At 53.2% G+C, this 20,300-nt stretch overlaps 1 protein-coding gene across 1 annotated transcript in view; it reads right to left on the bottom strand.

Moving 5' to 3' along the window:
- Window positions 1-19,785, bottom strand: part of LOC123484171 (integral membrane protein 2A-like) — a 41,716-nt gene extending 21,931 nt beyond the window's left edge. The window contains exons 1-4 of the mRNA XM_045214181.1: window positions 19,560-19,785; window positions 18,895-19,038; window positions 18,604-18,789; window positions 17,751-17,861 (exon numbers count right to left, since the gene is read on the bottom strand). Coding sequence (XP_045070116.1) covers window positions 17,751-17,861; window positions 18,604-18,789; window positions 18,895-19,038; window positions 19,560-19,637 — 519 coding nt within the window. The 5' untranslated portion in view covers window positions 19,638-19,785. The remainder of the gene's footprint in view (window positions 1-17,750; window positions 17,862-18,603; window positions 18,790-18,894; window positions 19,039-19,559) is intronic.
- Between the last annotated feature and the right edge of the window lie 515 nt (window positions 19,786-20,300).

Here is a 20,300-nt window from a genome sequence, read left to right as displayed (position 1 = left end):
ACCCTCTGCACAGTCTCTTACCTGCACCCCACCCCACAGTCTCTCCCCTCTACACAGTCTCTACCCTCTACACAGTCTCTATATCTGCCCCACCACGCGTCTCTACCCCTCCACACAGTCTCTGTACCTGCACCCACCACACGTCTCTACCCCACACATTCTCTATACCCTGCACCCACCACAGTATCTACCCACCACAGTATCTACCCCACCACACAGTCTCTCCCCACTCTACACAGTCTCTATATCTGCACCCCACCACACAGTCTCTACCCTCCATGTCTCTATATCTGCACCCCACCACTAGTCTCTACCCCACCACACAGTCTCTACCCCTCCACACAGTCTCTACCCTCCACACAGTCTCTGCCCCTCTACACAGTCTCCTACCCTCTCACAGTCTCTACCCCCTCTACACAGTCTCTACCACTCCACCCCACACGCCAGTCTCTACCCCACCACACAGATCTCTATATCTGCCCCACCACACAGTCTCTACCCCCCTCTCACAGTCTCTACCCCTCCACAGTCTCTCTATCTGCACCCCCACCACACAGTCTCTCCACTCTACACAGTCTCTCCCTCTACCACGGTCTCTATATCTGCACCCCACCACAGTCTCTACCCCTCTACAGTCTCTGTACCTGCACCCCACCACACAGTCTCTACCCCACCACACAGTCTCTATACCTGCACCCCACCACAAAGTCTCTACCCCATGTGACGTCACGAGAGGCTACACAGCTTTCAGCGGGATTGCTCAAGTAGTGCAAGGAGACTGGGGAGAGGGTTCAAACAAAACAAAGGATTTTCATTAAAGGTCTAAATTACGAAAATATAACAAAGTTCTGTTCTCTTGTGGCTCTTTCAAGGTTAACAGTTCCAGATGTCTCTTCTTCCCATCCAAAATCACTAATTCTCACTCGCTCAGATAACTTCTCCCCAGCCTTACTGTAGTCCACGTTGCAGCTAGTGGCCAAACCCAGCAAAAAAGTCCTTCAAATGTCTCTCCGTATTTCACAGGCGAAATATATCCAAAGGTGAGTATTTCCCAAAGGTAAGTATCTCCAAATCCCTATATTCCTTTGCGGAAGTGGACGCAGCACTCTTGTCCTCCAGAGAGCCCAGGTTGAGAGACTGTGTCTCTTCCTTCCCAAACCTTCCAGCTCATTCAGCTCTCATTTGTTTCCCAGCTGCGTGGGAAGATTGGCCATAGAGGGGTGGGGAGTTCCCGACCATACCAGCAGATGGAGCCATGCTGTCTGGGTTTCAGCCACCTCAGGGGGATGTAACGTCCCTCCAAGACACAGCCTCTCGTGACATCACACATCCCCCTCCTCGGGACCGACGTCCTCGTCGGTAAAGGAATAGAGAAAGGCATCACGCCGGGAGAGGGCGCCTCCGTATTGCCGTGGTGCTTCCCAGACTGCTCTCTCTTCAACTCCTCCAACTCTAGGACCAGGGACTCAGCCTCCTGTTGTCTCTCCTTGAGTTTCTTACTGACATCATCAGCCTTGGTTTTATAGCAGAGTTTAGCTTCTGTTGAGCAGCTTTCAGTTCCTTCTCTCTCTCTCTGCCTCCGCATTCTTCATCTTGTTCTCACAACACCTTGTACTTCTCCTCTGCCTTCTTCTGGACCTCCTTACTACTGCGGGTCTCCTCACACTCCTCGCGGGTCCTCGCGCGAGCCTCTCCAGCTCCTCCTGTTGCTTAGGGAAGGAGCTCTGTTGGAGTTTAGCTCGGGGGATATCTAACTCTTCTGTCTTCATGTCTAACTGTTGCTTTAACAAACGATACCTCTCAGCGGTCCCCCTTCAGACCAGGCAGTTCTTTGTCCGAGGTTCTGTAGCTCCGTCTCTGTGTCGGTCTGGGCACCTGCCATCCCTATCGGAGCCCAGGGAGTGTGAGTAACTCGGAGGATTGCACCGGGCCTTCCCAGGGATGAGTCTTGCCTCTCCGTTTCCGCGGTACTCGGGTTATCCTCTCCTGAGACTCTCTCCAGAGTGGGTAAAAGGCTGGGCAGTCTCGTCCAATTAGGGACAGGATGGCGAGGGGAATCAACCACCCCACTCGTGTGTATGGATCCCCGTGTGCTGGTCATTGTAAGTTCAGTATGGGGTATTCTCTGATGTCCCCATGGACACAGGAAAACTGGGAGGACTTTCCCCGGGTCAGACACGTTGGGCCCACCAAATCCTCACACAAAGTGTGGCCGGCTGCAGAATCCAGTAAGGCCTCCACATCATGGTGATTCACAGTTACCGGGCAGGTGTTCGATCTGGGCCGCCATCTACGACTCCCAAGAGCGGGCAAGACGTTGTGTGGGTGCTGAGCTGGAGGACTCCCAGTGGGCATAGGTTCATCGGCTGGTTTCCCACACTGCCAGGAGATATGTCCCATCTCCCCACACACGGTAACACTGTCAGTTTCCCCCTCCTGGTGTACTCTTCTTGGACCCGCCTGGTTTCTGGCTCCCTGGAGCCGGATAAGTCCTGACGTGGCTGGGTTCGACCTTGGGGTCCTTTGGAATGGGTTCTTCCCATTTGTGGTGGGGCCGCACTTCTTCGGGTCTTTTCGGGAAGCATTCAGCATCTCCGCTGTGGCCTGGTACTTTTCCTCCCACAGCTTCCACGCGTCAGATCAGCCGTGGTCAAGGCCTGTTGACTGATGAACCTTTTGCCTCATAAGGCAGGGGGCGCGTGATTAACGATCCACCACAACGGCCTCACCACCGCCGTGCTGTATTCCTCTCTTGGATCCAGCCATTTCCTGCTGATTCGGACAAGTTCATGCATCTGCGTTCGGAGAGGTTGGTCTGGTTGGAAGCGTCCAGCTGTGAAAGCTGGGCCATACCAAACTTTGTGAGTCCATATCTGCTGAGGATCTCCAGACTTCAGGGGCATCATAAGTCAGTACCTGGTCAGCCCAGGTCCCGGACGTATTCAGCGATTCCCCGGTTAGGGCTAACAGACCAACCCACTGTTGCTTGGGCCAGGCTTCCCTAGTGGCCGTGGCCTCAAATGCATGCGGGTATGCCTCAATGTCATCGGTAGCTCCCATCTTAGATATAAAGTCACTTGCCTTTATTGGGCGGGTATTTTTGGACCACCCTCTGTCTCTGCAACTGCAATTCCTCTGCCTTCAGAAGGTTGGCTTTCTTTTGCTCCTCCAAGAGAGCCACGCTTTGCTTCTGCATCTGGGCTTGCTGGCCAGCAACAAGGGGCTTTCAATATGTCCTCCATTTCAGTCGAGCGGGAGCCTACGGCCAACTTGGAAAACTGGGTGATCAAACCTTTCGGTATCCTCCTCTGACATGTACTATTAACGCTGAGCGTGCCCGTATTCTCCACCATCTGTGACGTCACGAGAGGCTACACAGCTTTCAGCGGATTGCTCAAGTAGTGCAAGGAGACAAGGTTCAAACAAAACAAGGATTTATTAAAGGTCTTGGGAAATTAACGAAAATATAACAAAGTTCTGTTCTCTTGTGGCTCTTTAAGGGTTAACAGTTCAGGGATGTCTCTTCCACATCCAAAATCATAATTCTCACTCAGCTCAGATAACTTCTCCCCAGCCTTACTGTAGTCCACGTTGCAGCTGGTGGCCAACCCAGCAAAGTCCTTCCAAATGTCTCTCACGTATTTCCACAGGCTGAATATATCCAAAGGTGAGTATTTCCCCAAAGGTAAGTATCTCCAAATCCTTATATTCCTTGTGGAAGTGGACGTGCAGCACTCTTGATCCTCAGAGAGCCCAGGTTGGAGACTGTGTCTCTTCCCTTCCCAAACCTTCAGCTCATCAGCTCCTCATTTGTTTCAGCTGCGTGGGAAGATTATCCATAGAGGGTGGAGTTCCCGACCATACCAGCAGATGGAGCCATAGCTGTCTGGGTTTGCAGCCACCTCAGGGGGATGTAACGTCCCTCCAAGACACAGCCTCTCGTGACATCACACCCACCACACAGTCTCTATATCTGCACCCCACCACACAGTCTCTACCCCTCCACCCAGTCTCTATACCTGCACCCCACCACACAGTCTCTACCCCTCTACAGTCTCTACCCCTCCACACAGTCTCTATATCTGCACCCCGCCACACAGTCTCTACCCCACCACACAGTCTCTTACCCTCTACACAGTCTCTGCCCCTCCACACAGTCTCTATATCTGCACCCCCCACACAGTCTCTCCTCTACACAGTCTCTACCCTCCCACCGAGTCTCTATACCTGCACCCCACCACACAGTCTCTACCCTCTACACAGTCTCTATATCTGCACCCCACCACCAGTCTCTACCCCTCTACACAGTCTCTACCCCTCTACACAGTCTCTATATCTGCACCCCACCACACAGTCTCTACCACTCCACACAGTCTCTACCCCTCTACACAGTCTCTACCACTCCACCCCACCACACAGTCTCTACCCCACCACACAGTCTCTACCCTCTACACAGTCTCTATATCTGCACCCCACCACACAGTCTCTACCCCACCACACAGTCTCTATATCTGCACCCCACCACACAGTCTCTACCCCTCCACCCAGTCTCTATATCTGCACCCCGCCACACAGTCTCTACCCCTCTACACAGTCTCTACCACTCCACCCCACCACACAGTCTCTACCCCACCACACAGTCTCTACCCCTCCACCCAGTCTCTACCCCTCTACACAGTCTCTATACCTGCAACCCACTACCCAGTCTCTACCCCTCTACACAGTCTCTACCCCTCTACACAGTCTCTATATCTGCACCCCACCACACAGTCTGTACCCCTCTACACAGTCTCTACCCCTCTACACAGTCTCTATATCTGCACCCCACCACACAGTCTCTACCCCTCTACACAGTCTCTATATCTGCACCCCTCCACACAGTCTCTACCCCACCACACAGTCTCTACCCCTCTACACAGTCTCTATACCTGCACCCCACCACAGTCTCTACCCCTCTACACAGTCTATATTTGCACCCCACCACACAGTCTCTACCCCACCACCCAGTCTCTATACCTGCACCCCACCACAGTCTCTACCCCTCTACACAGTCTCTATATCTGCACCCCACCACAGTCTCTACCCCTCCACACAGTCTCTACCCCTCTACACAGTCTCTATACCTGCACCCCACCTCCCAGTCTCTACCCCTCTACACAGTCTCTATATCTGCACCCCACCACACAGTCTCTACCCCTCCACACAGTCTCTATACCTGCACCCCACCACACAGTCTCTACCCCACCACACAGTCTCTATATCTGCACCCCACCACACAGTCTCTACCCCTCCACACAGTCTCTATACCTGCACCCCACCACAGTCTCTACCCCTCTACACAGTCTCTATATTTGCACCCCTCCACACAGTCTCTACCCCACCACAGTCTCTATATCTGCACCCCACCACAGTCTCTACGCCTCACACAGTCTCTACCCCTCTACACAGTCTCTATACCTGCACCCCCACCACCCAGTCTCTACCCCTCTACACAGTCTCTATATCTGCACCCCACCACACAGTCTCTACCCCTCCACCCAGTCTCTACCCCTCTACACAGTCTCTATATCTGCACCCCACCACACAGTCTCTACCCCTCTACACAGTCTCTATACCTGCACCCCACCAGTCTCTACCCCTCCACACAGTCTCTGCCCCCACCACACAGTCTCTACCCTCTACACAGTCTCTACCCCTCTACACAGTCTCTATACCTGCACCCCACCACAGTCTCTACCCCTCTACAGTCTCTATATCTGCACCCCACCACAGTCTCTACCCCTCTACACAGTCTCAATACCTGCACCCCACCACAGTCTCTACCCACTCCACACAGTCTCTACCCCTCTACCCAGTCTCTATATCTGCACCCCACCAGTCTCTACCCCACCACACAGTCTCTACCCCTCTACACAGTCTCTACCCCTCTACACAGTCTCTATACCTGCACCCCACCACAGTCTCTACCCCTCTACAGTCTCTATATCTGCACCCCACCACAGTCTCTACCCCTCTACACAGTCTCAATACCTGCACCCCACCACAGTCTCTACCCCACCACACAGTCTCTACCCCTCTACACGGTCTCTATATCTGCACCCCACCACACAGTCTCTACTCCTCTACACAGTCTCTACCCCTCTACACAGTCTCTATATCTGCACCCCACCACACAGTCTCTACCCTCTACACAGTCTCTACCCCTCTACACAGTCTCTATACCTGCACCCCACCACAGTCTCTACCCCTCTACACAGTCTCTATACCTGCACCCCACCACAGTCTCTACCCCTCTACACAGTCTCTATACCTGCACTCCACCACAGTCTCTACCCCTCCACACAGTCTCTACCCCTCTACCCAGTCTCTATATCTGCACCCCACCACACAGTCTCTACCCCTCTACACAGTCTCTACCCCACCACACAGTCTCTATATCTGCACCCCACCACACACAGTCTCTACCCCTCCACACAGTCTCTACCCCTCCACACAGTCTCTATACCTGCACCCCACCACACAGTCTCTACCCCTCTACACAGTCTCTATACCTGCACCCCACCACAGTCTCTACCCCTCTACACAGTCTCTACCCCTATACAAAGTCTCTATATCTGCACCCCACCACACAGTCTCTACCCCTCTACACAGTCTCTATATCTGCACCCCACCACACAGTCTCTACCCCACCACACAGTCTCTACCCCTCTACACAGTCTCTATATCTGCACCCCACCACACAGTCTCTACCCCTCCAGTCTCTACCACTCTACACAGTCTCTATACCTGCACCCCACCACCCAGTCTCTACCCCTCTACACAGTCTCTACCCCTCTACACAGTCTCTATACCTGCACCCCACCACACAGTCTCTACCCCTCTACACAGTCTCTATATCTGCACCCCACCACACAGTCTCTACCCTCTACACAGTCTCTATATCTGCACCCCCTCCACACAGTCTCTACCCCACCACACAGTCTCTACCCTCTACACAGTCTCTATACCTGCACCCCACCACAGTCTCTACCCCTCTACACAGTCTCTATATCTGCACCCCACCACACAGTCTCTACCCCTCCACACAGTCTCTACCCCTCCACACAGTCTCTACCCCTCTACACAGTCTCTACCCCTATACACAGTCTCTATACCTGCACCCCACCACCCAGTCTCTACCCCTCCACACAGTCTCTATATCTGCACCCCACCACACAGTCTCTACCCCTCCACACAGTCTCTACCCCTCCACACAGTCTCTATATCTGCACCCCACCACACAGTCTCTACCCCTCTACACAGTCTCTACCCCTCTACACAGTCTCTATATCTGCACCCCACCACACAGTCTGTACCCCTCTACACAGTCTCTACCCCTCTACACAGTCTCTATATCTGCACCCCACCACACAGTCTCTACCCCTCTACACAGTCTCTATATCTGCACCCCTCCACACAGTCTCTACCCCACCACACAGTCTCTACCCCTCTACACAGTCTCTATACCTGCACCCCACCACAGTCTCTACCCCTCTACACAGTCTCTATATTTGCACCCCACCACACAGTCTCTACCCCACCACCCAGTCTCTATACCTGCACCCCACCACAGTCTCTACCCCTCTACACAGTCTCTATATCTGCACCCCACCACAGTCTCTACCCCTCCACACAGTCTCTACCCCTCTACACAGTCTCTATACCTGCACCCCACCACCCAGTCTCTACCCTCTACACAGTCTCTATCTGCACCCCACCACACAGTCTCTACCCCTCCACACAGTCTCTATACCTGCACCCCACCACACAGTCTCTACCCCACCACACAGTCTCTATATCTGCACCCCACCACACAGTCTCTACCCCTCCACACAGTCTCTATACCTGCACCCCACCACAGTCTCTATATTTGCACCCCTCCACACAGTCTCTACCCCACCACACAGTCTCTATATCTGCACCCCACCACAGTCTCTACGCCTCCACACAGTCTCTACCCCTCTACACAGTCTCTATACCTGCACCCCACCACCCAGTCTCTACCCCTCTACACAGTCTCTATATCTGCACCCCACCACACAGTCTCTACCCCTCCACCCAGTCTCTACCCCTCTACACAGTCTCTATATCTGCACCCCACCACACAGTCTCTACCCCTCTACAGTCTCTATACCTGCACCCCACCAGTCTCTACCCCTCCACACAGTCTCTACCCCACCACACAGTCTCTACCCCTCTACACAGTCTCTACCCCTCTACACAGTCTCTATACCTGCACCCCACCACAGTCTCTACCCCTCTACAGTCTCTATATCTGCACCCCACCACAGTCTCTACCCCTCTACACAGTCTCAATACCTGCACCCCACCACAGTCTCTACCCCTCCACACAGTCTCTACCCCTCTACCCAGTCTCTATATCTGCACCCCACCAGTCTCTACCCCACCACACAGTCTCTACCCCTCTACACAGTCTCTACCCCTCTACACAGTCTCTATACCTGCACCCCACCACAGTCTCTACCCCTCTACAGTCTCTATATCTGCACCCCACCACAGTCTCTACCCTCTACACAGTCTCAATACCTGCACCCCACCACAGTCTCTACCCCACCACACAGTCTCTACCCCTCTACACGGTCTCTATATCTGCACCCCACCACACAGTCTCTACCCCTCTACACAGTCTCTACCCCTCTACACAGTCTCTATATCTGCACCCCACCACACAGTCTCTACCCTCTACACAGTCTCTACCCCTCTACACAGTCTCTATACCTGCACCCCACCACAGTCTCTACCCCTCTACACAGTCTCTATACCTGCACCCCACCACAGTCTCTACCCTCCACACAGTCTCTACCCCTCTACCCAGTCTCTATATCTGCACCCCCACCACACAGTCTCTACCCCTCTACACAGTCTCTACCCCACCACACAGTCTCTATATCTGCACCCCACCACACAGTCTCTACCCCTCCACACAGTCTCTATATCTGCACCCCACCACACAGTCTCTACCTCTACACAGTCTCTACCCCTCTACACAGTCTCTACCCCTCTACACAGTCTCTATATCTGCACCCCACCACAGTCTCTACCCCTCTACCCAGTCTCTATACCTGCACCCCACCACAGTCTCTACCCCCACCACACAGTCTCTACCCTCTACACAGTCTCTACCCTCTACACAGTCTCTACCTCTACACAGTCTCTATATCTGCACCCCACCACAGTCTCTACCCCTCTACACAGTCTCTATATCTGCACCCCCCACCACAGTCTCTACCCCTCCACACAGTCTCTACCCCTCTACACAGTCTCTACCCCTCTACACAGTCTCTATATCTGCACCCCACCACACAGTCTCTACCCCTCTACACAGTCTCTATATCTGCACCCCACCACACAGTCTCTACCCCCTCTACACAGTCTCTATATCTGCACCCCACCACACAGTCTCTACCCCCACCACACAGTCTCTACCCCTCTCACAGTCTCTACCCCTCTACACAGTCTCTATACCTGCACCCCACCACAGTCTCTACCCCTCTACACAGTCTCTATATCTGCACCCCACCACACAGTCTCTACCCCTCTACACAGTCTCTACCCTCTACACAGTCTCTACCCCTCTACACAGTCTCTATATCTGCACCCCACCACAGTCTCTACCCCTCTACCCAGTCTCTATACCTGCACCCCACCACCCAGTCTCTACCCCTCTACAAAGTCTCTATATCTGCACCCCACCACACAGTCTCTACCCCTCTACACAGTCTCTACCCCTCCAAACAGTCTCTACCCCTCTACACAGTCTCTATACCTGCACCCCACCACACAGTCTCTACCCCACCACACAGTCTCTATATCTGCACCCCACCACACAGTCTCTACCCCTCCACACAGTCTCTATACCTGCACCCCACCACAGTCTCTACCCCTCTACACAGTCTCTATATTTGCACCCCACCACACAGTCTCTACCCCTCTACACAGTCTCTATATCTGCACCCCTCCACACAGTCTCTACCCCACCACACAGTCTCTATATCTGCACCCCACCACAGTCTCTACGCCTCCACACAGTCTCTACCCCTCTACACAGTCTCTATACCTGCACCCCACCACCCAGTCTCTACCCCTCTACACAGTCTCTATATCTGCACCCCACCACACAGTCTCTACCCCTCCACCCAGATTCTACCCCTCTACACAGTCTCTATATCTGCACCCCACCACACAGTCTCTACCCCTCTACACAGTCTCTATACCTGCACCCCACCAGTCTCTACCCCTCCACACAGTCTCTACCCCACCACACAGTCTCTACCCCTCTACACAGTCTCTACCTCTACACAGTCTCTATACCTGCACCCCACCACAGTCTCTACCCCTCTACAGTCTGTATATCTGCACCCCACCACAGTCTCTACCCTCTACACAGTCTCAATACCTGCACCCCACCACAGTCTCTACCCCCTCCACACAGTCTCTACCCTCTACCCAGTCTCTATATCTGCACCCCCACCAGTCTCTACCCCACCACACAGTCTCTACCCCCACCACACAGTCTCTACCCCTCTACACAGTCTCTACCCCTCTACACAGTCTCTATATCTGCACCCCACCACAGTCTCTACCCCTCTACACAGTCTCAATACCTGCACCCCACCACAGTCTCTACCCCTCCACACAGTCTCTACCCCTCTACCCAGTCTCTATACCTGCACCCCACCACCCAGTCTCTACCCCTCTACACAGTCTCTATATCTGCACCCCACCACACAGTCTCTACCCCTCCACCCAGTCTCTACCCCTCTACACAGTCTCTATATCTGCACCCCACCACACAGTCTCTACCCCTCCACACAGTCTCTACCCCACCACACAGTCTCTACCCCTCTACACAGTCTCTACCCCTCTACACAGTCTCTATACCTGCACCCCCACCACAGTCTCTACCCCTCTACAGTCTCTATATCTGCACCCCACCACAGTCTCTACCCCTCTACACAGTCTCAATACCTGCACCCCACCACACAGTCTCTACCCCTCTACACAGTCTCTATACCTGCATCCCACCAGTCTCTACCCCTCCACACAGTCTCTACCCCACCACACAGTCTCTACCCCTCTACACAGTCTCTATACCTGCACCCCACCACACAGTCTCTACCCCTCTACACGGTCTCTATATCTGCACCCCACCACACAGTCTCTACCCCTCTACACAGTCTCTACCCCTCTACACAGTCTCTATATCTGCACCCCACCACACAGTCTCTACCCTCTACACAGTCTCTACCCCTCTACACAGTCTCTATACCTGCACCCCACCACAGTCTCTACCCCTCTACACAGTCTCTATACCTGCACCCCCACCACAGTCTTTACCCCTCTACACAGTCTCTATACCTGCACCCCACCACAGTCTCTACCCCTCCACACAGTCTCTACCCCTCTACCCAGTCTCTATATCTGCACCCCACCACACAGTCTCTACCCCTCTACACAGTCTCTACCCCACCACACAGTCTCTATATCTGCACCCCACCACACAGTCTCTACCCCTCCACACAGTCTCTACCCCTCCACACAGTCTCTATACCTGCACCCCCACCACACAGTCTCTACCCCTCTACACAGTCTCTATACCTGCACCCCACCACAGTCTCTACCCCTCTACACAGTCTCTACCCCTATACAAAGTCTCTATATCTGCACCCCACCACACAGTCTCTACCCCTCTACACAGTCTCTATATCTGCACCCCACCACACAGTCTCTACCCCACCACACAGTCTCTACCCCTCTACACAGTCTCTACCCCTCTACACAGTCTCTATATCTGCACCCCACCACAGTCTCTACCCCTCTACACAGTCTCTATATCTGCACCCCACCACAGTCTCTACCCCTCCACACAGTCTCTACCCCTCTACACAGTCTCTACCCCTCTACACAGTCTCTACCCCTCTACACAGTCTCTATATCTGCACCCCACCACACAGTCTCTACCCCTCTACACAGTCTCTATATCTGCACCCCACCACACAGTCTCTACCCCTCTACACAGTCTCTATATCTGCACCCCACCACACAGTCTCTACCCCACCACACAGTCTCTACCCCTCTACACAGTCTCTATACCTGCACCCCACCACAGTCTCTACCCCTCTACACAGTCTCTATATCTGCACCCCACCACACAGTCTCTACCCCTCTACACAGTCTCTACCCCTCTACACAGTCTCTACCCTCTACACAGTCTCTATATCTGCACCCCACCACAGTCTCTACCCCTCTACCCAGTCTCTATACCTGCACCCCACCACCCAGTCTCTACCCCCTCTACAAAGTCTCTACCCCTCCACACAGTCTCTACCCCTCTACACAGTCTCTATACCTGCACCCCACCACACAGTCTCTAACACACCACACAGTCTCTACCCCACCACACAGTCTCTATATCTGCACCCCACCACACAGTCTCTACCCCTCTACACAGTCTCTATATCTGCACCCCACCACACAGTCTCTACCCCTCTACACAGTCTCTACCCCTCTACACAGTCTCTATACCTGCACCCCCACCACAGTCTCTACCCCTCTACAGTCTCTATATCTGCACCCCACCACAGTCTCTACCCCTCTACACAGTCTCAATACCTGCACCCCACCACAGTCTCTACCCCTCCACACAGTCTCTACCCCTCTACCCAGTCTCTATATCTGCACCCCACCAGTCTCTACCCCACCACACAGTCTCTACCCCACCACACAGTCTCTACCCCTCTACACAGTCTCTACCCCTCTACACAGTCTCTATATCTGCACCCCACCACAGTCTCTACCCCTCTACACAGTCTCAATACCTGCACCCCACCACAGTCTCTACCCCTCCACACAGTCTCTACCCCTCTACCCAGTCTCTATACCTGCACACCACCACCCAGTCTCTACCCCTCTACACAGTCTCTATATCTGCACCCCACCACACAGTCTCTACCCCTCCACCCAGTCTCTACCCCTCTACACAGTCTCTATATCTGCACCCCACCACACAGTCTCTACCCCTCCACACAGTCTCTACCCCACCACACAGTCTCTACCCCTCTACACAGTCTCTACCCCTCTACACAGTCTCTATACCTGCACCCCCACCACAGTCTCTACCCCTCTACAGTCTCTATATCTGCACCCCACCACAGTCTCTACCCCTCTACACAGTCTCAATACCTGCACCCCACCACACAGTCTCTACCCCTCTACACAGTCTCTATACCTGCATCCCACCAGTCTCTACCCCTCCACACAGTCTCTACCCCACCACACAGTCTCTACCCCTCTACACAGTCTCTATACCTGCACCCCACCACACAGTCTCTACCCCTCTACACGGTCTCTATATCTGCACCCCACCACACAGTCTCTACCCCTCTACACAGTCTCTACCCCTCTACACAGTCTCTATATCTGCACCCCACCACACAGTCTCTACCCTCTACACAGTCTCTACCCCTCTACACAGTCTCTATACCTGCACCCCACCACAGTCTCTACCCCTCTACACAGTCTCTATACCTGCACCCCACCACAGTCTTTACCCCTCTACACAGTCTCTATACCTGCACCCCACCACAGTCTCTACCCCTCCACACAGTCTCTACCCCTCTACCCAGTCTCTATATCTGCACCCCACCACACAGTCTCTACCCCTCTACACAGTCTCTACCCCACCACACAGTCTCTATATCTGCACCCCACCACACAGTCTCTACCCCTCCACACAGTCTCTACCCCTCCACACAGTCTCTATACCTGCACCCCACCACACAGTCTCTACCCCTCTACACAGTCTCTATACCTGCACCCCACCACAGTCCTCTACCCTCTACACAGTCTCTCTACCCCTATACAAAGTCTCTATATCTGCACCCCACCACACAGTCTCTACCCCTCTACACAGTCTCTCATATCTGCACCCCACCACACAGTCTCTACCCCACCACACAGTCTCTACCCTCTACACAGTCTCTACCCTCTACACAGTCTCTATATCTGCACCCCACCACAGTCTCTACCCCTCTCACAGTCTCTATATCTGCACCCCACCACAGTCTCTACCCCTCCACACAGTCTCTACCCCTCTACACAGTCTCTACCCCTCTACACAGTCTCTATATCTGCACCCCACCACACAGTCTCTACCCCTCTACACAGTCTCTATATCTGCACCCCACCACACAGTCTCTACCCCTCTACACAGTCTCTATATCTGCACCCCACCACACAGTCTCTACCCCACCACACAGTATCTACCCCTCTACACAGTCTCTATACCTGCACCCCACCACAGTCTCTACCCCTCTACACAGTCTCTATATCTGCACCCCACCACACAGTCTCTACCCCTCTACACAGTCTCTACCCCTCTACACAGTCTCTACCCCTCTACACAGTCTCTATATCTGCACCCCACCACAGTCTCTACCCCTCTACCCAGTCTCTATACCTGCACCCCACCACCCAGTCTCTACCCCTCTACAAAGTCTCTACCCCTCCACACAGTCTCTACCCCTCTACACAGTCTCTATACCTGCACCCCACCACACAGTCTCTAACACACCACACAGTCTCTACCCCACCACACAGTCTCTATATCTGCACCCCCACCACACAGTCTCTACCCCTCTACACGGTCTCTATATCTGCACCCCACCACACAGTCTCTACCCTCTACACAGTCTCTACCCCTCTACACAGTCTCTATATCTGCACCCCCACCACACAGTCTCTACCCCTCCACACAGTCTCTATATCTGCACCCCTCTACACAGTCTCTACCCCTCCACACAGTCTCTACCCCTCCACACGGTCTCTATATCTGCACCCCACCACACAGTCTCTACCCCTCTACACAGTCTCTATATCTGCACCCCACCACACAGTCTCTACCCCACCACACAGTCTCTACCCCTCTACACAGTCTCTATACCTGCACCCCACCAAAGTCTCTACCCCTCTACACAGTCTCTATATCTGCACCCCACCACAAAGTCTCTACCCCTCTACACAGTCTCTATACCTGCACCCCACCACACAGTCTCTACCCCTCCACACAGTCTCTACCCCTCCACACAGTCTCTATACCTCCACCCCACCACACAGTCTCTACCCCTCTACACAGTCTCTATATCTGCACCACACCACACAGTCTCTACCCCACCACACAGTCTCTATATCTGCACCCCACCACACAGTCTCTACCCCTCCACACAGTCTCTACCCCTCCACACAGTCTCTATACCTCCACCCCACCACACAGTCTCTACCCCTCTACACAGTCTCTATATCTGCACCACACCACACAGTCTCTACCCCACCACACAGTCTCTATATCCGCACCCCTCCACACAGTCTCTACCACTCCACCCCACCACACAGTCTCTACCCCACCACACAGTCTCTATACCTGCACCCCACCACACAGTCTCTACCCCACCACACAGTCTCTACCCCACCACACAGTCTCTACCCCTCCACACAGTCTCTATACCTGCACCCCACCACACAGTCTCTACCCCTCTACACAGTCTCTATATCTGCACCCCACCACACAGTCTCTACCCCTCTACACAGTCTCTATATCTGCACCCCACCACACAGTCTCTACCCCACCACACAGTCTCTATACCTGCACCCCACCACACAGTCTCTACCCCACCACACAGTCTCTACCCCACCACACAGTCTCTATACCTGCACCCCACCACACAGTCTCTACCCCACCACACAGTCTCTACCCCTCTACACAGTCTCTATACCTGCACCCCACCACACAGTCTCTACCCCACCACACAGTCTCTATATCTGCACCCCACCACACAGTCTCTACCCCACCACCCAGTCTCTACCCCCCTCCACCCCACCACACAGTCTCTACCCCTCTACACAGTCTCTACCCCTCTACACAGTCTCTATATCTGCACCCCACCACCCAGTCTCTACCCCACCACCCAGTCTCTACCCCTCCACCCCACCACACAGTCTCTACCCCTCTACACAGTCTCTACCCCTCTACACAGTCTCTATATCTGCACCCCACCACAGTCTCTACCCCTCTACACAGCCTCTACACCTCCAGTCTCTACCCCACTACACAGTCTCCACCCAGTCTCTAGCCCTCCACCCAGTCTCCACCCCTCCACCCAGTCTCCACCCCACCACCCAGTCTCCACCCCACCACCCCACCACCCAGTCTCCACCCCTCCACCCCACCACCCAGTCTCCACCCCTCCACCCCACCACCCAGTCTCCACCCCACCACCCAGTCTCCACCCCACCACCCAGTCTCCACCCCACCACCCAGTCTCCACCCCACCACACAGTCTCCACCCCACCACCCAGTCTCCACCCCTCCACCCAGTCTCTAGCCCTCCACCCAGTCTCTAGCCCTCCACCCAGTCTCCACCCCTCCACCCAGTCTCCACCCCTCCACCCAGTCTCTACCCTCCACCCCACCACCCAGTCTCCACCCCTCCACCCCACCACCCAGTCTCTAGCCCTCCACCCAGTCTCTAGCCCTCCACCCAGTCTCTACCCCTCCACCCAGTCTCTATATCTCCACCCCACCACCCAGTCTCTACCCCTCCACCCAGTCTCTATATCTCCACCCCTACCACCCAGTCTCCACCCCTCCACCCAGTCTCCACCCCCTCCACCCAGTCTCTACCCCTCCACCCAGTCTCTACCCCTCCACCCAGTCTCTATATCTGCACCCCTCCACACAGTCTCTACCCCTCCACCCAGTCTCTATATCTCCACCCCACCACCCAGTCTCCACCCCTCCACCCAGTCTCCACCCCTCCACCCAGTCTCCACCCCTCCACCCAGTCTCTATATCTCCACCCCACCACCCAGTCTCTACCCCTCCACCCAGTCTCTATATCTCCACCCCACCACCCAGTCTCCACCCCTCCACCCAGTCTCCACCCCTCCACCCAGTCTCTACCCCTCCACCCCACCACCCAGTCTCCACCCCACCACCCAGTCTCCACCCCTCCACCCCACCATCCAGTCTCCACCCCTCCACCCAGTCTCTACCCCTCCACCCCACCACCCAGTCTCCACCCCACCACCCCACCACCCAGTCTCCACCCCACCACCCAGTCTCTACCCCTCCACCCAGTCTCTACCCCTCCACCCCACCACCCAGTCTCTACCCCTCCACCCCACCACCCAGTCTCTAGCCCTCCACAGTCTCCACCCCACCACCCAGTCTCCACCCAGTCTCCACCCCACCACCCAGTCTCCACCCCTCCACCCAGTCTCCACCCCTCCACCCAGTCTCTACTCACAGTCTCAGGTCTGTTCTCACCATGAGACTGTGTTAGCCTGCAGAGCTAAAGTTCTAACCATGAGACTGTGTTAGCCTGCAGAGCTAAAGTTCTAACCATGAGACTGTGTTAGCCTGCTGAGCTAAGGGTCTGTTCTCACCATGAGACTGTGTTAGCCTGCAGAGCTAAGGGTCTGTTCTCACCATGAGACTGTGTTAGCCTGCTGAGCTAAGGGTCTGTTCTCACCATGAGACTGTGTTAGCCTGCTGAGCTAAGGGTCTGTTCTCACCATGAGACTGTGTTAGCCTGCAGAGCTAAAGTTCTAACCATGAGACTGTGTTAGCCTGCAGAGCTAAAGTTCTAACCATGAGACTGTGTTAGCTTGCTGAGCTAAGGGTTTGTTCTCACCATTAACTGCATGAAGAGGTCCATGAGGTCTTGAGGAGGCAGAACCACCGAGGTGTTCAGGGGAATCACAAAACATGTCCTCAGAGTCAGGTCCAGATATGCCGTCAGCTTCTACACACACACACCAGAAATATGTCAGAAAACTCTCACTTATGTCTGCCATCATCCATCACAACAACAAAACAGCCGGGTTTCATGTAATGGAATGTTTGTGTAGTTGTATTTAGGCCGTATGTTTGTGTGTGTGTGTGTGTGTACGTTTGGGGGGGCTGTACCCCCGGAGGTCGAGCCCCCTTGACAGCATATAAACTATAAACACGTCATAAGCTATGATTTTTAAAAATTATTATTACAGGAAATTACCTTTAAAACTGCAAAGTTCTCTCTCAGCCTCATGGCAAAATGTGTCGAATAGCAAGAAATTAGCTCAGGGATTCTTGAAAGTCAATCCTTGACCGGCAGGGAAACGTTATTTTAATTGTTTAAAAAATGGATTTTGCTGCATTATTTGAGCTTAAAATGTACATTTAGGGGAAAATATTTGTTTTGGGAATTTTCTAAATAATTTCAATATAATTCAATTTCATGTCGTCTCTATGCCTAATTCAATTCCTTGTCTGGAGCAAAGGATCCCAATTTCAACACTCTCCAAAAAAGTGTTAACAATTCTAAAAATGGTCAATAATGGATATTAACTGAATAATTATGTTATGTAGCCCTCTGTGACATTAAAGAATATTTATATCAAAACTGTGATTCCTAAAAGATGTGTCTGGAGATTTGGTCAACTCTGTCAGATTTGTTTAAAATCCTAAATTAAATCAGGAATCAGTGTGTGTCTAGGTGTGTGTACCCTTTGGAAGTCGTGCAGGATATATGCGGGGTCTCCCTGGGCAAAGCGAGGGGGTGAGACACTGATGGTGGCCATGCTGTCAGAGATCTCTACTTCCTCCTCAACGCGGGGAAGATAGTAGGGCTGGCTCTCTACCGCCGCCCCGCTGGACACCTCACTGAACTGCATTGCCCCGTGGTACAGCCTCTACAGAGGAAGAACAGCAGGGGGGCAATCAAAATGTAATGCCCCAAGAGAGAAATTTGGTTTGCAAGCAGGGGTAACATGATAAAAATACAAAAGATTCAGTACCTTGGGTGTGTAGTATCGGTAGAGGCAGGCTGCTCCTACTATGGCCCCAGTCAGGATGAATGCTAGTCCCAGTAGAGTGAGGACACATCTCCCTGTAGAGCCTTGATTACTGCTGCTAAGGTTACCCACAGCTGCCTCAGGGTCCTACACACACACACACAGTGAAATGTAGCAACATGTAAACCCATCAATTGGGTATTCTAAAACAGTACAGTGCAACAATGTTTCAAATAGAAAAAAACCGTGTCAAATTGTGCAACGTTTAATGCAGTAACATAATAAGCTACATTGTCTTATATGTATATTATTTAATAAGGACAGCGCAACCATTTTTCAATCTGACGGAAACTTCACCATTAACTGACAGCTGTCGAAATTCTAAAATGGGCGGTCCCAAATCATGGCGCATCTCAGAACAAACGGAGCTTAGCATCTATTCTACTTCAGCGATGGAACCACAGTATCGGTGCTCTACAGACCTCTAACGCACACATACTGCTTCATTCTGCTATGTGCTTCTAGCTTTTATGACCACTGCACCGCCGGCGGGCTCCAGTGTGTCTAGTCTACCGGGTCTCTGAGTGGTGTTGTGGCCGGGGGAAGGCCTCTTCTGTCCCGCTGCAGCGCCATCAGACCACCGCTAATGTCAAGACAGAGAAACTTACTTTCTCCGACACCAGCCCAGCCTCCTTCCCTTGCAGGGCTTTCTGCGCCAGAGCAGAGTTGAATGCTATCTTCACCATGTTACGACAGTAGTTTGACGATTATTTATCCCCGGGTATAATAGCGCGCACTAGCTCTCCTGTGAACCGCGTGATTCTGTGACGCACTTTGAATAAACCGAGAGGGGGCTTGATCTCGGTGTGTTCCGGACCGATCACATGTTTGCAGATGTCATTTGGGATTAAAGGGAGGCACAAATAATGTGGATAGAGCTTCAACTACTGGGCTACACTGCAGCTATGAAGCGATAGTCAGAAGAAAATGGCATTAAATAATATATATTGTAAATTGTGCATTCCTTGTTTGGCGGTCAGATTTCAGGACCGAGGTCGAACCACATTATTCTAGAATGACCAGCAGGACATGTGGATTGACTGGTTGTGGATGAGGGAGAGAAACCAATGGGAGAGCGACTGCCCCTCTCTTTGAAGCAACGGAAGCTCAAAGCCGACCGAGGTACAGCAGGCATTGTTAGCAGAAAACAGGACCCCCCCATTATAGGAATGGAAAAATGGCATTCTTATTGGTCACTCGTCGTGTAAATTAAAATATGTTAAAACGACAATCACCTGATGTAGGAAAAAATCGCACACAGAATAATTTATAAGGATAATTTAGCCTGCAATACCCCGTTCGGCCTTCAATTTGAGTTAATCAATGAGAGGGGGCAGCACTGAGCTAGC

The sequence above is a fragment of the Coregonus clupeaformis genome, unplaced genomic scaffold (assembly GCF_020615455.1).
Source record: "Coregonus clupeaformis isolate EN_2021a unplaced genomic scaffold, ASM2061545v1 scaf0210, whole genome shotgun sequence".
Lineage (NCBI taxonomy): Eukaryota > Metazoa > Chordata > Actinopteri > Salmoniformes > Salmonidae > Coregonus > Coregonus clupeaformis.
This window is presented reverse-complemented; position numbering and strand designations above follow the sequence as displayed.